The sequence below is a fragment of the Pseudophryne corroboree genome, chromosome 4 (assembly GCF_028390025.1).
Source record: "Pseudophryne corroboree isolate aPseCor3 chromosome 4, aPseCor3.hap2, whole genome shotgun sequence".
Taxonomy (NCBI): Eukaryota; Metazoa; Chordata; class Amphibia; order Anura; family Myobatrachidae; genus Pseudophryne; species Pseudophryne corroboree.
The window spans coordinates 718,869,126-718,893,851 of NC_086447.1; the positions used below are offsets into that span (position 1 = coordinate 718,869,126).

Consider the following 24,726-nt stretch of genomic DNA (forward strand, 5'->3'; position numbering starts at 1 on the left):
ACAAAAGCGCGTTCTTGCGACTAATTGGATACCCCCTCTACAATGTAATCACCCCAACAAACAGTGCTGTGTGACCTGACTTTAAATCCCCTAAACACATTTTTCTTTGTAATCTGACTGGACCAATTAGCAATACATATTGTACAAAAAAAATAATTAAGTTGATTTCAAATACGTAGTGCACTTGGGGGCACTGGAACCACATAGGGCAGGGGTGGCCAAACAGTCGATCGCGATCGACTGGTCGATCGCGGACATGCGACCAGTCGATCACGATCCGCCGCCCAGCCACCCGAAGCCGCGCCTCTCCTGCCTGCCGCTCTGCCTCCTCAGTCTGGTCTGCGGCAGTGACGGCCGAGTGTATAGCTCAAATCAGGTGCCGGTTCGTTAGCCAGTGAGAGCTCGCGGACCGGCACCTGATTTGAGCCATACACGCTGCCGTCACCGCCGGAGATCAGACTGAGGAGGCAGAGCGGCAGACAGGAGAAGCGCGCGATGCGCTCTCCACACACCAACGGTGAGCTCTTCTATGGGGGCATATCTGGCATTGTGGGCACATAGCTCAGTGGGGGCATATCTGGCACTGTGGGGTCATATGTGGCACTGGGGGCATATCTGGCTCTGCGGGCACATGGCACTGTGGGGGCATATCTGACACTGTTGGGGCATATCTGTAATCTGGCGCTGTGGGGGCATATCTGTATCTGGCACTGTGGGGGCATATCTGGCACTGTGGGCACATGGCACTGTGAGGGCATATCTGGCACTGTGGGCACATGGCACTGTGGGGGCATATCTGGCACTGTGGGGGCATATCTGGCTCTGCGGGCACATGGCACTGTGGGGGCATATCTGGCACTGTGGGGGCATATCTGTAATCTGGCGCTGTGGGGGCATATCTGTAATCTGGCACTGTGGGGGCTTATCTGGCATTGTGGGGTCATATGTGGCACTGGGGGCATACCTGGCTCTGCGGGCACATGGCACTGTGGGGGCATATCTGGCACTGTGGGGGCATATCTGTAATCTGGCGCTGTGGGGGCATATCTGTATCTGGCACTGTGGGGGCATATCTGGCACTGTGGGCACATGGCACTGTGAGGGCATTTCTGGCACTGTGGGCACATGGCACTGTGGGGGCATATCTGGCACTGTGGGGGCATATCTGTAATCTGGCACTGTGGGGGCATATCTGGCACTGTGGGCACATGGCACTGTGGGGCATATCTGTATCTGGCACTGTGGGGGCATATCTGGCACTGGGCACATGGCACTGTGGGGGCATGTGTATCTGGCACTGTGGGCACATGGCACTGTGGGGGCATATCTGTATCTGGCACAGTGGGGGCATATCTGGCACTGTTGGCACATGGCACTGTGGGGGCATGTGTATCTGGCACTGTGGGGGCATATGTGTTTGAGGTTTTTACCTGTGGGGGCCAATGTGTTATTTCGTGTGAGGCAGTCATTACACTCTGCGCAGCAAGGCTACGTCCCTTTTTTTAGTTATACCACGCCCACTTTTTGTTATGCCACGCCCATTTTTCTGCGCGCGCGCCGGCTATTATTCCTCCTGGGTAGATCACAAAAGCTTTTTAGCTTTCACAGTAGATCACCGACTCCAAAAGTCTGGCCGCCCCTGACATAGGGGATCCGTGGTTTGTGACACTTATCAACATGAATAATTGTTCTAATTTCCTATGTATTGTAATCTTAGGAGCTTGACCCTCTTATCGCTGTTCGTTAATACCCGGGGCCAAATGTAATAGCCCATGATTTGTGGGAGTAGGCAACCTAGTTTTGCATTTAAACTAGTTGCCGCTTTAAAAATAGAATTGTGCCGACTCCTGCAGATTGCGGGCTATTGCTATTTGCCTCCAGAATTGTTTTATTACTATGATTGTTACCAGCTGCAAAATGTTGCTACCTATGCTGGCGCTCTATAAGTAAATGATGATGATAGTAATAATAACGTATAAGTGCACTCTCTGGATGCCCCCAGCACTGTGTTTGCTTGCACTTAATATAAACCTTGTTATATGTTGTATTTTTTTTCCAGCTCTAACTGCTTACACTTATCTGACCATCTTTGACCTCTTCAGGTAAGACACATATTGTGAAACATTTACTATGTTACCAATGTTATTCCTAAAATAAAAAATACATTTTACAGTCACATTTAATGTCATATTTATTTGAATAGTGAAAGTAGGATAGGTTACCTCCCGGTCATTAACCATATCCAGATATTGCGAGCAGCTGTTCTCACTATGTAAATGTGAGTAGTATGATGTCAGTGACCTTCAATAATAAACCAATGTTTTGTCTCTCTTTCTAGTATAATAACGTGTTTGATAAGTTATTGGGTAATGATGAAAAAACACAGTCCCACATATTCCTTTGGGTACGTATTTCTTACTTTAATGTATATGACTTTGTTGTATAATGGATATTTGAATATATGCAGCACTACCAATTACATTCTCTTTCTCAATAAAGGGGAGTATTCTGTGAATAATCCCACATCTCTATGTGCCACCCATCCCGCAGATGCACACCATCATACCAGCCATTATTGATCTGAATTACTAATAATTCCTCCAAGAGGATTTACAGGATGCACTTAAGAGAGTTATTGTTACAAAAAAAAAAAAAAAAGTGCCACTTATGGCTCAAGACATCCCGGAAGAGTGAAAGTCTACCTTGCTTTTACCAGTCAATATCCATTTCAATTCAAACTGGGGGCACCTCTTTTATATGGCAAAAAAAAAAAAAAACATTTGTGCTAAAAATATATTTTCCATTGTCTTGCAGGTTTGAACGCTTGGAAGTACTAGCAGTTTTTGCCTCCACAGTTCTGGCCCAGCTCGGTGCACTCTTTATACTGAAAGAAAGGTAGATACTCATATGAACACTTCCTAATGTAATTTAGGTGCTAGACCTGTGACCGCAGCAAATTGATTTTTTTATGGACATTTCCAAATTATTTACCTATACATAGGCTGGTGGCTGCCTGATCTCAGGCTGGTGGCTGCCTGATCTCAGGCTGGTGGCTGCCTGATCTCAGGCTGGTGGCTGCCTGATCTCAGGCTGGTGGCTGCCTGATCTCAGGCTGGTGGCTGCCTGATCTCAGGCTGGTGGCTGCTTTACAGTGTTTTGTTCTGTTGAATTTACTTCTCAGAGTAGTTGTCTGTAGTAGACTATTAAAGCATAGGGCCGGATTTAAATGTTAACGTGCCCCCTATCTCCAGTATAAAGTGACCAGAGATGTGGGGGGCGATATTCAAATGTCCCCAGTTTTCGTTCCTATAAAGACCTATTTGGGCACCCAGACGGGTCTCTTTACACGCATTTCAGCACGCTACCTCCGTGGGCAGCGAGCTGAAATGATTGTGTCCTGCCCGTCTGTAGTAACATTAGAATACCGTCGGTGGGTGCAGTCGCGGCCGGGAGTGCACATTTGAATCTGGCCCATAGAGTCTAAAAGTGCTCCTGTCACATACACACAGTGACAATAGCCATATTGTGGTGGCTGAATTATCTTATTCAGGAGACATCTGTAACATAACCAAGTTCCGTTTCATCTGCAGGTAATCATAATATTCTTGGATGTCAAAGTGATGGCAGCACCTTATTGAGTAATATTTGTTGTGTACACAACTAGACTGACTTGTGTGATTGAAGTTGATGGGACTGAAAAAGGACAACAACGACTCGCATAACTGATTAGTATGTGTATTATATTTTCTAGCGCTGAAAGATTTTTTGAGCAGCCAGAGATACATACGTAAGTGTTTTTGTCTTTTTCCCTTAACATACAGTATTAGTGTAAAGTTACATGAATGCGGGAACTAGTCGTAAAAGGGTCTGGTTCTGAGTCAGAAGCAAAGTGTCTGTGTTTGCATGATGCCACAGAAGCCTGATTACTGCCTTATGCTAATGCCAGTGTATGTTGGGCTAATGCGAGGATCTGCGTGACATCAAGTGGGTCAACATCACCTGCTCCTACACTGTTCTCCATCTACAGCCGCAGCAGCCTTCATTAGTATGAGCACTTGCACCTGCCCCGTGCTAGGTGCAAGCGATCCTTCTGAAACAGGCATCCCTTCTCCATACACACAACTCAGAATAGCACGGAGCTCTAGCTACATGCCTATGACAGACCCGCAAGACAACAGCTTTGTGTGATTGTATCGTCTCCGCTCAGTTCCTAGCACGAAATGCCCATTTCACGGAAAGATAGCCAAGAATGAGCCTCCTGACTCCAAATTGGATGGTGAATGCGCAAAAATGCATATAATCACATCTGCACATGCCCTGTATCCTGAGACTTGCTATTTTCATCTGTTCGTAGAGATCAGAATCAGCCCCAAAGAGGGAATTTACGGTGATAAAATGAAGTCAATAAAATTCTGCCAATCAGCACAAGCATCAGACGTTGGCACCAATGTAAAATGTAATTCCATTTCATGGTTTGGCCCTATTTGTAGTTCAGACTCTTTTGAATAGAGCATCTAGATAATTTCTAGCATGCTTAGGGTCTTTAGTGGATAGGGAAGATGAAACGGGCTATTAGAGGTGATCTGCTGTCATCCATTGCTGCTGTTCCCATCAGGGGCAGATTGACAGAAGAGGGGGCCCATGTGCAGACTCTGGCTGGGCCTCCTCCTCTATACGACACAGTAGACTCTGGCATTGTGCCAGAGTCTACTGCGCATGTGCAGGTCTCCAGAAACATGGTGCCCGTCATATTCCAGCGACTAATAACTACAGTGCAGGCGTGGCAGCCATTATTTGCGACACTGCAGCAGCGCAGGCACGGAACTCTGGCGAGGTAAGTTCTTGAACATGGGTGTGGTGTGGGTTCCCCTGGACCCAGTGGCCTATGTTCACCGGTCACACTGCACCCATTATAGATACGCTAATGATTCCTACCTCTGCAGGAAGCAAACATAACCGTGATAAACATGTGAATAGTATATCTTCTTTCTTCCAGTGGTCGTCTGCTTGTGGGAACATTTGTGGCCCTGTTTTTCAATCTACTTACTATGCTTTCTGTTAAAAATAAACCTTTTGCCTACGTTTCAGAAGGTAAGTTTTACTTTCTATGTGCAGTGGGTGAAAAAACACAGAATGAACAAAAGCTTTTTCAACAGATGTGCTGTATTCACAGTTGGTCATACAATGTGGTTTCTGTTATTTAGTAGAGTTTTGTCTTTTTACCCTCCTAAGACATTACTGTCAGGTTTGGTGGTTGTTATTATGGCACCAGAAAGGTTCAGCTGTCCCATATAACAGGGATAAAACATACAAAAAGTGCAAAAATACATGTAAATTACTAACTGGACTGGAGAGATAGGAGGAGGAGTAAGTAGGTTTGAATGAAGACCTGGGTCTTAAGGTGACGTTCAGAGGCTGGCAGGTAGGACAGATAGCCAGGGGAGGGACTGGCAGAGGGTTCAGTAGAGCTAGAATGACGAGAGAGGAAAACTAGGCAGGCGCTGGTGTTGAGAACAGCAGAAGCATGAGGCGGGTGACTGGAAGGTACATAAGGGGAAGGTTGTGATAAAGCTAATTATTTATCTTGAACCTAAGCTATATACTTATTAAAGACAACATACGCAATAGGCGCACGAGGTGCCGTAATGGTACGCACTTAGCGTAGCAGACGCTAGGCCGTGGTCGAGATGCACGAGCGGCACGTTCGCTCACGGCTTACGCTTGGTATCGAGCACGCTATAGGCGGCCCGAGTACCGTAATGCTACGCTAATAGCGTAGCAGACGCTGTACCGCGAGAGCGGGATACGAGCGGCGCTGACGCTCACTGATTTACACACGGACAACCTTGTAACTGTTATGATTCCCGTACTCCAGACCCGAGGAGATCGTATGGCTGAGGTCAGAGTACTGGGAAGATATGCTGGTTGTGGGAGCAGGAAAGCCTAGTAACCCCTGGCGCCCTAACTCCGTTGTCTCGCCCGTGTTATCAGAAATCCCCTGCGAGACTATGGTTGCTTGAGCCCATGGCAGCCGAGTTCGAAGGGCGGATTATGTCTGCCCAACCCCGATGCCCCCTCAGGTCTTAATGGGAGACAAAGGGAAATCCGAGACAGGGTGATAACAAGGGGCCCTCTGACTAAGCAACCAGGCCAGGGGTTACAAGCTAACTTAACTAAATCAAAAGGTATGTGCGGACTAGCCGCCAGGGAAAAGGACAACCAAAGATCCACTGATCCGTTACTCCTATCCAGCACCGCTGGATACCAGAGTGGATCAGGGAGAGCGGAATCCTCCGCAAAAGCTCCAGGACACAAAAATACTAAATAATAAACAGTAAGCGGACAAGCCGCAACACACGGCTGCGCCGTGACTCACGAACACCACAGGATGTTAAAGGTGCTCAGTCAGACTCCAGGAAAAGATGACAAATCTCTGAGTACAGGACCACTGAGGACAGGAACAACCGGCTTGAGCAGGACTGGATACTTTCTGCAACTGACATAGGCAAACAGGAAGCTGCCGACACCGACTTTCAGAACTGGAGGACAGGCAGAATCCACTGGAACTCAGGGTAGGACACGGGATCAGACACAGGGACTGACACAGGAATCAACACAGGGACTGACACAGGAATCCACACAGGGACTGACACAGGAATCCACACAGGGACTGACAGGAACCAGCTCAAACTTAAAGCAGACTGCAAACCAAGGAATATCATCAGCATCTGCTAACTGCAGTGAGCCAGCATATATCAGAGAGGCCTAATTAATTATCTCTTGCAGCTGGCCTGCTGCACGACTAAGCTGACAAGATGCAATCAGCAGCCAGATGAGGCTGAACACATGGGAACAAGCTGCAATTGCACAGACTCACCAGCGGCAGCAGACAAGAGTAATCCAAAACAGAGCAATGGGAAATCCTGGCATGCAAGACAACTAAATAAACATAAAATAGGAATGAACCACTACCTGTGGTTCATAACAGTATCCCCTCCTTAAGGGTGAGCTCCGAGCACCCCATGACACCCACGGGGAACATAAACAGAAGTATAACATGAAATACAGAACAAAACTGCAAAACAGGAATGAGCCACAGCCGTGGCTCATAACAGTAACAACACACTATAAGGGTATGCTTATACTGTAAACCTTAGTACTGTAATATTATCACAATGTAACGCTGATTAACCTTTATGATATTAAAGCTGTTTGAGCGACTGAGACGCTCAAAAACCCTTCATACTAACTAGTGAAACACACACTCCTTGCTAAGGTTCCAACACCTTTACTGACGATATTTAGTACGTAAAAAGGGGAAAACAGATACAGTTCATACACTACAGACCTGACATTAATACCTAAACACAATAACTAAGCAGAAATACAAACACTAGCAAACGATTGCAAATACAAATAAACAGAAAGAGGATAAATGGCAAACACTTATAGGTTAGCTACAAAAGAACAATTGCATACATACAGAGTAACGAAATGGCCACAGAGAAAAACGTACACACGTGGGAATGAATCGCATGCGCTATCTGGAAACCAGCTCTCAGTCATCACGGGGAAAACCTTGTGGAGAGAAGTGAGGCTGGTCTAGCTATGGGGGTCTTTATATACACAACATACTGTACAATACAATGGGCCCTACAATCTCATTGTTCATTGGACACAGGAATGTCTCTCTGCACTATGACAAAAGGTCATAGGTGGATTTGAACAGGTGGGCTGTGACTATTTCAAACTGCTCAGATGGGAGGTATCCTCAAGATTCCTGCCGCATGGGTAATGAACCGCAAATACAGTAAATGTCTATAAACTACTCATAGACATAACTATACGCAGGAGCGATTAATCTCTACCTAACCAGCACCGGATTGCTTCTAATAAAATACTCTTCAGTTAGGTACCAGACACCACTGTTCCACCTTTGTCAGACCCTTTGTATCGTGAAAAGAGGAATTCCCAGGTCCCTGAACCATTTACACTAAACATACTTGCAGACATTATTAAGGGGATTAATATCTACAAAACACATTATATTGGTTAAATATGTAGCGATCGAGTCGCTCGCTAGTCGCACACAAACTCTACCGTAAATGCACATCCCCACGCGCAGGCGACGTGGGAGCGTCCCTTGCGCAACCTGAGGGGATGCGTACGCACGGGGGAGTGGGTGCACGAGCAGCGGGCATGTGCATTGGGGTTAGTACATGGCGATGAGAATCACAATATTTTTCGACTTTGACAGTCCACCCTTTGGCAGTCACCAATAACTGCCACTTCCTAAACAATTCAAACAGAAAAATATGTCATCATGTAAATACCTTTTTATGATTGGGTAGAGGGAGGAGAGGAGAAGGTGGGAAAGATATGACCTAGTGAGATAATAAAAGCATGTGTGTATGAGATCCATGTCTGAGGGGTCATGTATCATCGTGCTGTACGTGTTTTAAATCAAGCTTCGAGGTATTGCGAAGTATACATTTGAATCCTTCTTATCCCGTATTAAGGGTCTGTGGATGGGCTGTCAAACTCTACCGAGCTCTTTCCGGCTTTTGGTTACAACAAATGGGGTGCACATTAGTTGATGATACATGAAGGGAGAGAATATGTGAATGCTAATATGTGAAAATCACCTGTCGACTATGTGGGATACTACCTGGAGGTTGTAGAGATGAAGATAAGAAACAAGCGTTATAAATGCAGTCATATAACTATGTGAGTTTTAGTATACAGTCGCCGATTGAGGTCTTGTTGATGTCTTGTCTGATGTACGTGTTGTCTGATGTCTCGCGGTGCTTTTGCTGTAAGTAGTGAACAAAAGCTTTTCCAGTGTCCATAAAATTACAGTCTCTAAAAAGCTCATCAGGTGTCAAAAAGAAATTTCAGTCTCTAAAAGCTCATCAGGTGTCTGTGACACAGTTCATCATTGGTCTTGTATAAATGGTCATCAAATTCTTCTTCCAGGCTGATCTCTTGGTACCTCGGGGAAAATCAAAGGAGAAACGGGTGAAAGAAACGGTCCTTGGAATCATATCTTATCACAGCATTGTCTCAATCGTTGGGTCATAAATTCACTTCAGGCAACACTTTTCCAATGTAACACAATCCCTCTGAGTTTGGGGCAAGCCACTTATACGCCTTTCTCCCACATATGAAATATGACTCATCGGGGAGAACATATGGGATAGCAAAGGACATGACCATATTACAAACCTTCCATGAAAACAGTCCTATCCCTAACTCTCTCATTTGTCTAGTACACGTATCAGGCTGTATGACATGTGCACAGTATCCTGGTGATACTTCTCCAATTCGCATGATCCTACTTCCTAGAGTGTACCTATACTGGAAATATTTTCCACTGTTGGCTATGTGGCGTATAAGCTCTGAATCTATGGGCATTCTGTCGGCTCTGTGCGAAAATGTCATGGTTTGGTTGTTCCATGACACCTCCCAATTTCCCGGCTTTCGGGGATTGGAAATATTAAAACATATTAGGGACCTATCTACGTGGTATTGTTGGAGCTTCAAACTAGGAGGACTAGAAATATTAAATCTCTTGTCCACCGGTCTCCCACCCTTTAACTCAAGTACCTCTTCTACCGTTAAAGGATATGGCACTAGTTTTGACTTTCTGTAACCTTGAGGTACTTGTGAGCACACCCAACAGTCTGTCTGATTTAACACTTTACCCACCAATGAGTGATTGTCACTAGTGATGAGCGGATTCGGTTTTACTCGGTTTTACTCGGTTCTCAAAACTGCATCTTATTGGCTCACGGATGTCACGTGTTTTGGATAGCCAATAAGATGCCGTTTTGAGAACCGAGTAAAACCGAACCTCGCTCATCACTAATTGTCACTCAATGGATGCCGGTCCATGTTGATATTAAAACGGGACTGACATTCCTTGATGCAGCCGTCATCAACTATGTTGTCACAATTCCTACAGATACAGTTCTCTTCAGCTAACAATCCTTCACAATGTCTATTAATAACATGGCTACCAGATCGTTTTCTGATACTCGCCTTTTCTCGGTGATTGTGTTGCTCTTGGAATTCTACGCCTCCATCCTGATCATCAGATCCCATTCCAGATCCTTTCTCGACCTCACTGGTACTCTCACCGAAACAGACTGCTCTGGTCAACAACAGGGTCAACAGGAAAACACGGACTGCAGTCTCTTGGGGCGAGTCCATCTTACAGGAGGAGAAAGAGAAAGTTGTAATGGGGGTACAGAAAAATAATTGAAGGGGGAAAAAAAACTTGTTATGATGATTTGTCCTCTGGTCTTGTTGTTCTTCTTGCTCAGATGTCATCTCAAAGGTGTTGTCTCTCAGTCTTCCAAACGAACATTCCGGTGATGCAATATTCTTTCCGACTCAGCGATTTTTCTGTAAGGAGAATAAATCTTGCATTACCATTTGTCTAACTTTTGTGTGACTTACCATCCGTAAAACATGAAAGAACAAAAAGAGAGAGAGAACAATTTGGAAAGGGAAAAAAAACATTATCAGATTTTTATCAACAGGCTGTCACATCAACATGTCCAACAGTATTTCCGCATAATCTCCCCCCCCCCCCCCCCCCACCAGTATTTCCCCTCTCCACCCTTTGCGTCTGGCCAAACACAACGATGCTGGTAAGACATACTGGGGTTAGGTAGACTTCTGAAAAGACCAAGTAGTCATGTGATGTTTGAGTTCTGCCGATGAAAGTTACAGATGAGAAGAAAACGTTCAAAGATAAATTACAAAGTTTACCCGGCCGTCCCTGTGTCTTACAAGGAAATGACCTCCCAATTTCATTAACTGTAACCTCAGGCTTACTATCAAGGCTAATGATCAACTTTACTGGCTGCACATTACAGGTGCGGCCCAAAATTCTTCATATATGATCCCTGATTACAATTTTGTGTGTCATAACTTTGCTCGTGTTCTTGTCTAGGGGGTCTGACTTTATGTGGGCTGTTACAGTTGCTGGCATAATGCCCTTCTCTTTTACAAAGATAACCCTTGGCTTCCTCCATGTGCCAGTGGCCTGGGGTTTTGGTCGATTTGATGCCTCCTCTAGTGCTTGGATGCTCATCACCATCAACCGCTCTCTTTGTACTTCCCTGGTTCTTTGGATATTACGGTCATGCTCGATAGCGGACTCTCTTAATGCAGCCACCGAGATACCTCTCCAGTGAGGTAGAGAGGTTTGTACCCTGATTCTTAGTGTGTCTTTTAAGCCGTCCATTAATACGGACACAGCTACCTCCCTATGATGTACATTATCCTCAATGTCCGTGATTCCAGTGTATCTAGATATTTCCTGCAGTGCTCGATGGAAATATTCCGCTGCCATTTCACCTTCTTTTTGTCTAATGGAGAAAATTTCGTTCCACTCGACAATAGTTGGGAAATATACTCCTAATTGCAGATTGATTTGTCGTACATTCTCCTGGGTGTATTCCTCAGTGAGGGGTACGTCTGCGTCTAATCTACAATCAGTGATGAATTTTGCAGGATCAATGTTGGAAGGTAAACATACTCGTAGCACTGTTCGCCAATCTTTGTTTGTGGGTTCTGCGGCGTTACCTAATTCTTTAATAAACCTCTGACATGCGTCTAGATCTCTCCTGGGATCAGGAAATTCAGACATATTTGTCCTCAATTTCATCCGGGACCAGGGACAATGCATAGCAATGTCTCTGACGGGAGTGATTCCCTGAGCGTCAGTCCTCCCATTGGGGACTGTGATCACCCTGACAGGATTTAGTTCAATTACACCATCTTGTGTTGACTCTACAATGTGAGGTACAATTGTCTGTGCATGATATACAATACCATACTTACCTGTGGACACGACCTCACCTGACCCTCCGTTAGGAAGCTTGACTACTGCCTTTACCGATTGGGCCGTGCCCACCTGGGTGTCTCGTATGATGGCTACTGGAAGAGGTGCCGACATCGTGCTGGGCTCACTTTCTTGCTTGTAATCCTGAGGGAAGTTTAACATGGGGTGCGACTTGCACGGGTTAGAATTTGTACATTTATCAGTTTTCCTTCTATCATTCTTACATTTATTACAGTTATTACATTTACTCTTATCATTAATACAGTTACTAAGTGCACAATTATCATCATATCCCCGTATGTCATTCTCTGCAGCCATTTGTTCTCCAGTTGCCATATGTTTCCTGCTAAGGTGAGAACCAGCTGTGTAAGCTAATTCCCTTTGTATCTCACCTTCCTGTTGCCATATCTGTAAACAATCATAATGTCTAATCCGTTGCTTCCCGGATTTTATGAGACAGATCCTTCTCCTTAAATTATGCAATACCTCTGAGTCAAAACTACCTATCCCAGGAAATGGTGCTTTTCCCCCCACAGTCATTCGTGTCCATTTATCACAAAAGGTCTCAGTGTGGGGACCATACTTCCCCCACATTACTAACCGAGCAGACCCTCGGGGTCTGCAAGCCTCTTCAGTCTGAACCCTGACTGCTAAACGTCCCTGTGTTGTGCACTTGGCTTCCATTGTGGACCTTTTTAACACAGAAAAACTTCCTAAAATGCACCAAACACAGTAGTCTACGGTGGGAGTTTTCCAAGCTCTTCCACCAGCTTCTTCTGCTCAGAGTACAACGGATCCGCCCCTTTTAGCAGACCCACGTAATCGTTGCAGGCCCTACCAGCGAAAATTCCTTACCTTTATATTTTACACAAATCACGCTTGCATGTGCTCCCTACAACACGCATGAGGGCAATTTAAATATACGACCTCATATCACGTTGCGTTATTGGTCACACATACAACCGTGCGGTCCAATCGTACCACTTATAGATACTTGTTATCTATAAATGGTAGGATCACTGGAGTCTTCCTACTGTGCTCCACAACAGCCGGAGCGTAATACCACGAAAACTTTATCACACTCCGTCGCACGTATTCACCTAGACCGTGATTCACCAAGATTCACCAAGACTTCACCAAGACTTCACCAAGACTTCACCAAGACCATCAAGAGGAGTTCAATACACTCATACCTTTTTTTCTTTTTGCCCACACTATCATTCTATAATTTTCTGATCAGAAAAAATAATAATTTCCCGTAATCTGATAGCTCTCCCCAGAGATATTACAGTAAAGTAAGGTATTTAAACAAAATTTTGGAAACTGAACAAATGTGTGCTATTATCTTCGTGGCTTCCGTGTCGCCTTACTAAAACAATACTATCGTGTGATTTGTATTTAGTGGGCGTATCCGTACGCTTGCTGCGTAAACACGCCACGTGTGAAGGTCTTTGCGTTTGCGTACGTAATCTCGCACGTTGCCCGAGACACGTATGCAAAAGGCCAGATACGCTCACAGTGACGCAAATAATACACTTCTATAAATATAAACGATATTTAACTATAATCGCTTATCGAACACCACACAGTATCCGCTATGCTGTGTGCGTGCCTCTTATAATTACTCCTTTAAATATTACTGTTTTACTATTAACTAAAATAGAAGCAAATTTTCTCAGTACGTTATCAATGCAAATGGCAAACAGGAAAGTAGATAGGTGAAAATACACAGATACAATACAATTCTAAATTAATCTAATAACATACGTTGATGTAAGCACACATATATAGTATTACATCTATGTACTAATCACTATTACATCTATGAGACCCATTCACTTCTCTAATTTGCATATGAATGTGCCCTTGAATGTGTGTGAGGGTGAGTCTCTTCACTGCTGGGGAAAAAAAAAACCAATTACACAGGTTAATTTACTATTCAATGGCTAGCAGAGAATCCTAGAAGCTTGGAGGTAAAGAAACCAAAAAAAAAACCCAAAACTTTGTTTTATCTGTGTATCGTTCTTAAATAAAATATTAATTTTACTATTAACTTACATTAAACCCCATCTAAACTAATTATAATTGATTATGATATGGATTAAATAAATGCATTGGAAACTCATAAATGGTGATTTCTTTTTGACGAAGGACGGCTGATTATTCCTGAGTCAACTGAAAATCAGCCATTCAGAAAAAACAAAATTTTTTGACCATCCCAAAATGGCCGCTGCTCCTCCCCCTTCCACATCCATGAGGGTTACACAAAATGGAGGGCAGACCATGCGGCTTCTATTGTCACAAAAAAAAATCACCATCCAAGCCCCTGAAGTTATTTTAGGCCTGGGTTAAAAATAAAACTATCAAGCTATGCAGAGCGATTAAAAATACTTTTAAACCTATTTGAACAGACAAGCAATCCAATCTGAATCAAACACGATATGACTCATTCGAACCCCGTTACGCAACGATATGGTCAGATATGCAGAGTACAGGTGTGTGCGTGTGCTACATGTTGCGTGTGCAGTTGGCACCAAATAGAAATTAAAACCAGATTTAAAAAGACAATAGCTTAACGTTCTTACCTTCTGGAACCGGATTCCACCAGCATCCCTACAAACCAAGAGAAGCAGACGCTCATCCGATCAGCACTACTGTATCCCCAACCACAAACACGGATACAGGGGATACCTTTCCGCCCTTTGCTGATCGATAAAGTCTGCCTGTTTTCGCTTGACTGCGGATATGAGGTGGACCGACGAGCCCTCAATTGATAAAGCTAATTATTTATCTTGAACCTAAGCTATATACTTATTAAAGACAACATACGCAATAGGCGCACGAGGTGCCGTAATGGTACGCACTTAGCGTAGCAGACGCTAGGCCGTGGTCGAGACGCACGAGCGGCACGTTCGCTCACGGCTTACGCTTGGTATCGAGCACGCTATAGGCGGCCCGAGTACCGTAATGCTACGCTAATAGCGTAGCAGACGCTGTACCGCAAGAGCGGGATATGAGCGGCGCTGACGCTCACTGATTTACACACGGACAACCTTGTAACAACACACTATAAGGGTATGCTTATACTGTAAACCTTAGTACTGTAATATTATCACAATGTAACGCTGATTAACCTTTATGATATGAAAGCTGTTTGAGCGACTGAGACGCTCAAAAACCCTTCATACTAACTAGTGAAACACACACTCCTTGCTAAGGTTCCAACACCTTTACTGACGATATTTAGTACGTAAAAAGGGGAAAACAGATACAGTTCATACACTACAGACCTGACATTAATACCTAAACACAATAACTAAGCAGAAATACAAACACTAGCAAACGATTGCAAATACAAATAAACAGAAAGAGGATAAATGGCAAACACTTATAGGTTAGCTACAAAAGAACAATTGCATACATACAGAGTAACGAAATGGCCACAGAGAAAAACTTACACACGTGGGAATGAATCGCATGCGCTATCTGGAAACCAGCTCTCAGTCATCACGGGGAAAACCTTGTGGAGAGAAGTGAGGCTGGTCTGGCTATGGGGGTCTTTATATACACAACATACTGTACAATACAATGGGCCCTATAATCACATTGTTCATTGGACACAGGAATGTCTCTCTGCACTATGACAAAAGGTCATAGGTGGATTTGAACAGGTGGGCTGTGACTATTTCAAACTGCTCAGATGGGAGGTATCCTCAAGATTCCCGCCGCATGGATAATGAACCGCAAATACAGTAAATGTCCATAAACTATAGACATAACTATACGCAGGAGCGATTAATCTCTACCTAACCAGCACCGGATTGCTTCTAATAAAATACTCTTCAGTTAGGTACCAGACAGCACTATTCAACCTTTGTCAGACCCTTTGTATCGTGAAAAGAGGAATTCCCAGGTCCCTGAACCATTAACACTAAACATACTTGCAGACATTATTAAGGGGATTAATATCTACAAAACACATTATATTGGTTAAATATATAGCGATCGAGTCGCTCGCTAGTCGCACACAAACTCTACCGTAAATGCACATCCCCACGCGCAGGCGACGTGGGAGCGTCCCTTACGCAACCTGAGGGGATGCGTACGCACGGGGGAGTGGGTGCACGAGCAGCGGGCATGTGCATTGGGGTTAGTACATGGCGATGAGAATCACGATATTTTTCGACTTTGACAGTTGTAATAACAGAGGAGAGAGATTATGATGTGAAGAGTGTTGGTAGCTTTCAGGGCCTGATCCTGGTAGTGTTATGGAGGTGAGAGTGGTAAGATTGGAAGTAAATGTGAAGATGAAATAGAGGGCAGAGTCAAGGATGACATCCAGGCATTGGACATGGGGCATATTGTAAAGTTAGATGAATGGTGGAGAGAGGGGTGGTGGTGTGGTGTTGGCAGGTGGAAATACAATGACTTCCGTATTATACATATTAGGGCTGATTCTGAGTCAGAAGACTTAGGCATCCACTGACAGCTTCCACAGATGCTGAAATAATAATTAGTACACCTTTAGATGCACCATTGGTTGCACCATCAAAGCTTGCACCAGCCCTATGGCATGTGCATTTTCTCCGCCCAAGTAATGTCTCCTAAGCGTCTCTGTGTGCAACCGCTTTCAATGACATGCCCGGGACACTCCCATAACACACCATAAGACTGGCCATCTCTGTGCATTCACTAAACCACTGCCCAATGCAGTTTCAAGACATTTCCGGGACCATGCGTCTCCCGCGCACCTCAATTGCGACACCCACTCTGGGACTGATTCAGATTTGCATGAAACTTTGGTGGTTTGTTGTCCATGCGTGTGCAGGACCTGTTTTGGGCATGTGTAGAATGGGTCCTGCGTGACATTCTGTGGCATTTAGGGGGGGAAGCATGACAGTTTCTGTAAAGACAATTCCACATAAGCAGTACATGTGATTCAGAACCAAGCACATTAAGTGTAAGGAAGCGCTGGGTCATTCATGAGGAGATGTCCGGAATAAAGGTAAATGTGTGCCATCAGCATACATGTGGTATTGAAGGCTGAATGAGCTGATAAGCTCACAGAGGGAAGATGTGCAAAGGGGAAAATAAGGGGATACAACAGAGGAAGAGTAAATGATGGGTTTAAGGTGTTAAGGCTTTGCCTAGTAGAGGTGGAGAGGGCTTAAAGCTGTGGTATCTCAGTGTTCCCAGCACACAAAGCTCTCCAGCAATGTGCTGGGATAATAATAATAATCTTAATGCTGATAGAAGTTTTAATGGACCATGATCAAACAAGAAATAAAACTTGGACACTTAATTAATTGGTAAGTTAATGGCTGTGTAGATATAATTGTTACCAAGGACAGGACATTACCATGCTTATTCTCTGACTTTAGCCAGTTCAGTGTCATTAGTGGTGGCTGGAGCAAATGAAGTAACAGGGATCTAGGAGGGAAGATGTGACTGGGTCTGTGGATTGGAGGGGAGCGGGTGTACCCTATGCTGTGGGAGTTACTGGAGGGTATAGTGGACTTTCCTTAGTGTGGTTTATTGCTGTTTGAGTGCTGGTAGGGGACAGTCATGTCCACTGCAGGGTCGATGCCTGCCAACTCTCCTGTGGCATATGTGTAATATATTTAAGAACCTTTATTGACCATCTTCCTTTAACCCAAAAACTCGATATATCTTGTTTACTAGAACATTTACCACTGAAATAGTTATGTTGACAGAAGGATTCCTTTACAGCTTTTGGCCTGGTATGGTGCCATGCCACTACTACATAATTGATATGTATACAGTATCTTGTATGTTACTTAAGATCACTCAGTTTCTGCTGTGTTTCTCTTCCAGCTGCTAGCACAAGCTGGCTTCAGGAACATGTAGCAGATCTAAGCCGAAGGTAGGTCATAGATAAACCAGATGCCTGGAGCTTTGCATGAAATCATGAAATTCAGTTTTTCATCTAGTTTCTTATTCAATTTACGTGAAAAAAAAACAAAACAAAAGACAAATGTGTTCCGGCTCTGGACAGATATTTGGAACTAGATAATAAGGGGTATATTCAATTAGCGTCGGATCCATTCCGACATGTATTTGTCGGAATGGATCCGACAAGCCCTAATCAATTTCATCTCAATTCGACTTTTTCAAGTCGAATTGAGATGAGGGACCCAGAGGAGGAGGGAGGGGGCAGCTGCGGGGAGACCAGCGGGGACAGCCGCCGGCAACCGGAGGAGATCAGCGCTGCAGGAGGATGTCACACAGCCGCCCGACCTCACGGCAGTATCCACCCGGCTCCAGCAAGCGTGACCTCACTTGCTGGAGTTGGGTGGACGCTGCCGTGAGTGGCGCGGCTGTGTGACATCCTGCGGCAGCGCTGTGCTGTAGTGCTGATCTCCCCTGTATGCCCGCGGCTGTCCCCCGTCTCCCTGCGGCTCTCCTCCTCTGGGTCCCACATCTCACTCCGACATTTTTTTTATGTCGGACTGAGATGGTCGAAAAGGGGGCCAAAACCTGTCGGTTTTGGCCCCGTTTTCGACACAAGCACGTGAATCGGCAGCTATTCCGCCGATCCACGTGCTTTTCAACAAGTCGAATACCTCAACTTGTCGAAAATATTGAATAAGTTGGAACCCCTTCTGACCTAAAAAAAAGTCGAAAACTGCCATCTTTTCGACAGACGGCCGCTTTCGACGTCAATTGAATATACCCCTAAAAGTCAAACATTTTGCAAAGATCCACAGATTTATAGCAGCATTACCGTTATGGCATTACGGTTACCATTTTTACTCCTTTCAAAATATCTTAATCTCTAGATTCTGTTATTCCGGCCCTTTTACTGCATTACTGTCCCAAGTTGCATTGCATCATGTTCCTTCTTAATTGTCTTTAGTGATTGGTGTCAGTATCATTATAAATAACTTGGGTGAAAAATCAAGAGCATGGTACCCAAGTTAGAAATGAGAACAGTTGCAGTGAAATTTTGTATCACTTGTTTCAGTGGTGGGTCAGGTCATCGGTCCTGATTTAGAGGCAGTCGCAGTGCATACGCAGCAGCAATCTAATGACAGAACTACGAGGCGGCGTAAGTGAAGCAGCCACCTACAAGTGAACAGTCACCCACCGAAGCCATCGTAATTTGCTCAGTAACTGCGTATTCTGTCACAAACCCAACACAGATGCCAAGAACATCGACCATGAGAGCTGTGACGCTGCTGCCATGTTTTATGCATATGAGATAGCAGTCGCACATTGGTACACTTTCCAAAAATGGTCACAACATACCCATGTTTTTGCAGACACTCCCCGTTACCTCACCCAAACAACCTCTTCCTGTCAGTCACTTTGCAACTGATTCCTCACTGCGAACAGCATCGCAAAGGTACCTTGGTGCGTGCACACTGCGGCTGCAATGCATGCACAGTGTACTGATAATCGCTCAGTTTCAACACCATCGAATTGTGACGACATCTAAATCAGGCCCATTATGCAGAAATGCTAAGCTCTAGCAAATAAACCTTCAAGTCTATGTTTCTTTGTTTCTAAGTTCTACTTTTGCTTACTTCTAGCGGCGGCTGCTTACTTGTCTGGCTGGGAAGCCTGTCTGCTGGCTTCCTGTCCTCCCGGTGATGGCTAACATCACCAGGAAGTACGACTGAAGTCCGGCGGCAGCACGGCAGGGCTTAAGTTTGGGAGCTGGGCTTAACCTTGGCACTGCTAGGATACATCTTGGTTACTATTTACTGCAACAGCTGCAGCCTGTAGAAGCCAGAAAGGGCTGACGTAGTATCAGGGGAGTAACTTCCTATGAGAAGCGCTCTCTGCTATTGCAGTTCCAGGGGGAGAAAACACCTCCCCTTGGGTCTGCCTGTCAGGCTGTGATGAGCAAGGAGCGCTTCCTATGGAAAGTCACTGCCCCTGCTAGTCAGTCCCTGTGGGTGGCAGAGGTGACTGCAGTCCCTAGGTAGAATCCGCCACTGCTTACTTCTGCTGTGGACTGACATCCAGTTTGTGCTTGCATATTCAACGCAAATCCTATATGGACCCACATTTACGAATGTCACAATCCGTTATCTATGGCAACTTCTATTTCTCTAACATCCTAAGTGGATGCTGGGGACTCCGTAAGGACCATGGGGATTAGCGGCTCCGCAGGAGACTGGGCACAACTAAAGAAAGCTTTAGGACTACCTGGTGTGCACTGGCTCCTCCCACTAAGACCCTCCTCCAGACCTCAGTTAGATTCTATTGCCCGGCTGAGCTGGATGCACACTAGGGGCTCTCCTGAGCACCTAGAAAGAAAGTATATTTAGGTTTTTTATTTTCAGTGAGATATGCTGGCAACAGACTCACTGCAGCGAGGGACTAAGGGGAGAAGAAGCGAACCTACCTAACAGGTGGTAGTTTGGGCTTCTTAGGCTACTGGACACCATTAGCTCCAGAGGGATTGACCGCAGGACCCGACCTTGGTGTTCGTTCCCGGAGCCGCGCCGCCGTCCCCCTTACAGAGCCAGAAGCACGAAGAGGTCCGGAAAATCGGCGGCAGTAGACTTCGGTCTTCACCAAGGTAGCGCACAGCACTGCAGCTGTGCGCCATTGCTCCTCATGTACACCTCACACTTCGGTCACTGATGGGTGCAGGGCGCTGGGGGGGGCGCCCTGAGGGCAATAAATAACACCTTGGCTGGCAAATATACATCATATATAGTCCCAGAGGCTATATAGATGTAAAATTACCCCTGCCAGTATTACAGAAAAAGCGGGAGAAAGTCCGCCGAAAAGGGGGCGGGGCTTCTCCCTCAGCACACTGGCGCCATTTTCTCTTCACAGTGCAGCTGGAAGACAGCTCCCCAGGCTCTCCCCTGTAGTTTTTAGGCTCAAAGGGTTAAAAAGAGAGGGGGGGGGGGCACTAAATTTAGGTGCAATATATGTATACAAGCAGCTATTTGGGGAAAAATCACTCAGTTATAGTGTTAATCCCTGCATTATATAGCGCTCTGGTGTGTGCTGGCATACTCTCTCTCGGTCTCCCCAAAGGACTTTGTGGGGTCCTGTCCTCAGTCAGAGCATTCCCTGTGTGTGTGCGGTGTGTCGGTACGGCTGTGTCGACATGTTGGATGAGGAAGGTTACGTGGAGGCTGGAGCAGAGGCCGATAAATGGGATGTCGCCCCCTGTGGGGCCGACACCAGAGTGGATGAATAGGTGGAAGGTATTAACCGACAGTGTCGACTCCTTACATAAAAGGCTGGATGACGTAACAGCTGTGGGACAGCCGGCTTCTCAGCCCGCGTCTGCCCAGGCGTCTCAAAGGCCATCAGGGGCTCAAACAACGCCCGTTACCTCAGATGGCAGACACAGATGTCGACACGGAGTCTGACTCCAGTGTCGACGAGGTTGAGACATATACACAATCCACTAGGAACATCCGTTACATGATCTCGGCAATGAAAAAATGTGTTACGCATTTTCTGACATGAACCCAAGTACCACATAAAAGGGGTTTTATTTTTGGGGAGAAAAAGCAGCCAGTGTTTTGTTCCCCCATCAGATGAATGAATGAAGTGTGTAAAGAAGCGTGGTTTCCCCCGATAAGAAACTGGTAATTTCTAAGAAGTTACTGATGGCGTACCCTTTCCCGCCAGAGGATAGGTCACGTTGGGAGATATCCCTTAGGGTGGATAAGGCGCTCACACGTTTGTCAAAAGGTGGCACTGCCGTCTTAGGATACGGCCACCTTGAAGGGACCTGCTGATAAAAAGCAGGAGGCGATCCTGAAGTCTGTATTTACACACTCAGGTTATATACTGAAACCTGCAATTGCCTCAGCATAAATAGTGCTGCTGCAGCGTGGTCTGACACCCTGTCAGATAATATTAATACGCTAAGACAGGGATAATATTTTGCTAACATTGAGCATATTTAAGACGTTGTCTTATATATAAAGGATGCACAGAGGGATTTGCCGGCTGGCATCCAGAATTAATGCATTGTCCATTCTGCCAGGAGGGTAGTAGAAACCCGGCAGTGGACAGGTGATGCTGCATTTAAAAGGCACATGGAGATTTTGCCTTATAAGGGTGAGGAATTGTTTGGGGATGGTCTCTGGGACCTCGTATCCACAGCAACAGCTGGGAAGAAATTTTTTTACCTCAGGTTTCCTCACAAAAGCCTAAGAAAGCACCGTATTTTCAGGTACAGTCCTTTCTGCTTCAGAAAAGCAAGGGGGTCAAAGACGCTTCCTTTCTGCACAGAGACAAGGGAAGAAGGAAAAAGCTGCACCAGTCAGCCAGTTCCAGGATCAAATATCTTCCCTCGTTTCCTCTGAGTCCACCGCACGACGCTGGGGCTCCACAGGTGGAGACAGGTGCGGTGGGGGCGCGTCTCGGGCACTGCAGGGATCAGTGGGCTTGCCCACAGGTGGATCCCTAGGTTCTGCAAGTAGTATCACAGGGATACAGGCTGGAGTTCGAGATGACTCCCCCTCGCCGTTGCCTTACATCAGCCTTGCCTGCTTCCCTCGGAGAAAGGTAGTACTGGCGGCAATTCACAAGCTGTACTTCCAGCAGGTGAAATCAAGGTACCCCTCCTTCAACAAGGCCGGGGTTACTATTCCAAAATGTTGTGGTACCGAAACCAGACGGTTCGGTGAGACCCATTCTAAAATTGAAATCCTTGAACACTTATATACGAAGGTTCAAGTTCAAAATGGAATCGCTCAGGGCGATTATTGCAAGCCTGGAAAATTTCAGGGTATCACTGGACATCAAGGATACTTACCTGCATGTCCCTATTTACCCTTGTAACAAGGTGTACCTCAAAATTGTGGTACAGGATTGTCATTACCAATTCCAGACGTTGCCGTTGGTCTGTCCCCGGCACCGAGGGTATTTACCAAGGTAATGGCCGAAGTACTTATCCAGTACTTGGACGATCTCCTTATAAAGGCAAGGCCCAGGGAGCAGTTGTTCGTCGGAGTAGCACTATCTCGGGAAGTGCTAAAACAGCACGGCTGGATTCTGAATATTCCAAAGTCGCAGCTGGTTCCTACGACGCGTCTACTGTTCCTAGGTATGGTTCTGGACACAGAACAGGATAAAAAGGGTTTCTCCCGGAGGAAAAGTCCAAGGAGTTGGCCTCTCTAGACGGAGACCTCCTAATACAAATACAGGTATCGGTGCATCTATGCACGCGAGCCTTGGGAAAGATGGTAGCTTCTTACGAAGAATTTCCATTCGCCAAGTCCCATGCAAGGATCTTCCAGTGGGATCTGTTGGACAAGTGGTCCGGGTCGCATCCTCAGATGCATCGGCGGATAACCCTGTCTCCAAGGGCCAGGGTGTCGCTGTGGTGGTGACTGCAGAGTGCTCATCTTCTAGGGGTCCGCAGATTCGGCATACAGGACTGGGTCCTGGTGACCACGGATGCCAGCCTTCCAGGCTGGGGGGCAGTCACACAGGGAAGAAACTTCCAAAGCCTATAGAAAAGTCAGGAGACTTCCCTACACATGAATGTTCTGGAACTATGGGCCATTTACAATGCCCTAAGTCAGGCTAGACCCCTGCTTCAACACCGGCCGGTGCTGATCCAGTCAGACGACATCACGGCGGTCGCTCATGTAAACCGACAGGGCGGCACAAGAAGCAGGATGGCGATGGCAGAAGCCACAAGGATTCTCCGATGGGCGGAAAATCATGTGTTAGCACTGTCAGCAGTGTTCATTCCCGGAGTGGACAACTGAGAAGCAGACTTTCTCAGCAGACACGACCTCCACCCGAGAGAGTGGGGACTTCATCCAGAAGTCTTCCAAATGATTGTACACCGTGGGGAAAGGCCACACAGGTGGACAGGATGGCGCCCCGCCTCAACAAAAAGCTACATAGATATTGCGCCAGGTCAAGGGACCCTCAGGCGATAGCTGTGGACGCTCTGGTAACACCGTGGGTGTACCAGTCGGTGTATGTGTTCCCTTCTCTGCCTCTCATACCCAGGGTAATGAGAATAATAAGAAGGAGAGGAGTAAGAACTATACTCATTGTTCCGGGTGGCCAAGAAGAGCTTGGTACCCAGAACTCCAAGAAATGATCTCAGAGGACCCATGGCCTCTGCCGCTCAGACAGGACCTGCTGCAGCAGGGGGCCTATCTGTTCCAAGACGTACCGCGGCTGCGTTTGACGGCATGGCGGTTGAACGCCGGATCCTGAAGGAAAAGGGCATTCCGGAGGAAGTTTTCCCTACGCTATTTAAAGCTAGGAAAGAAGTGAACGCAAACCTTTATCACCGCATATGGCGGAAATATGTTGCGTGCTGTGAGGCCAGTAAGGCCCCAAAGGAGGAATTTCAGCTAGGTCGATTTCTGCACTTCCTACAAGTCAGAGGTGACTATGGGCCTAAAATTAGGTTCCATTAAGGTCCAGATTTCGGCTCTATCGATTTTCTTCCAAAATAGAACTGGCTTCACTGCCTGAAGTTCAGACTTTTGTTAAGGGAGTGCTGCATAGTCAGCCCCCGTTTGTGCCTCCAGTGGCACCGTGGGATCTTAACGTAGTGTTGGATTTCCTGAAGTCGCATTGAGTTGAGCCACTTAACTCCGTGGAGCTACAATACATCACGTGGAAAGTGGTCATGCTGTGGGCCTTGGCGTCGGCCAGGCGTGTATCAGAATTGGCGGCTTTGTAAAAAGCCCTTATCTGTATTTTATATGGATAAGGCGGAATTGAGGACTCGTTCCCAATTCCTTCCTCAGGTGGTTGCAGTTTTTCATGTGAACCAACCTATTGTGGTGCCTGCGGCTACTGGGGACTTGGAGGATTCCAAGTTTCTGGACGTAGTCAGGGCCCTGAAAAGTTTATGTTTCCAGGACGGCTGGAGTCAGGAAAACTGACTCGCT

At 46.0% G+C, this 24,726-nt stretch overlaps 1 protein-coding gene across 2 annotated transcripts in view; it reads left to right on the forward strand.

The window, feature by feature from the left end:
- Positions 1–24,726, forward strand: part of SLC30A6 (solute carrier family 30 member 6) — a 146,445-nt gene that overhangs the window by 61,744 nt on the left and 59,975 nt on the right. For both annotated transcript variants that reach the window (XM_063918028.1, XM_063918029.1), the window contains exons 4-9: positions 2,060–2,102; positions 2,339–2,404; positions 2,815–2,895; positions 3,752–3,787; positions 4,997–5,091; positions 17,690–17,738. In XM_063918028.1, coding sequence (XP_063774098.1) covers positions 2,060–2,102; positions 2,339–2,404; positions 2,815–2,895; positions 3,752–3,787; positions 4,997–5,091; positions 17,690–17,738 — 370 coding nt within the window. The remainder of the gene's footprint in view (positions 1–2,059; positions 2,103–2,338; positions 2,405–2,814; positions 2,896–3,751; positions 3,788–4,996; positions 5,092–17,689; positions 17,739–24,726) is intronic.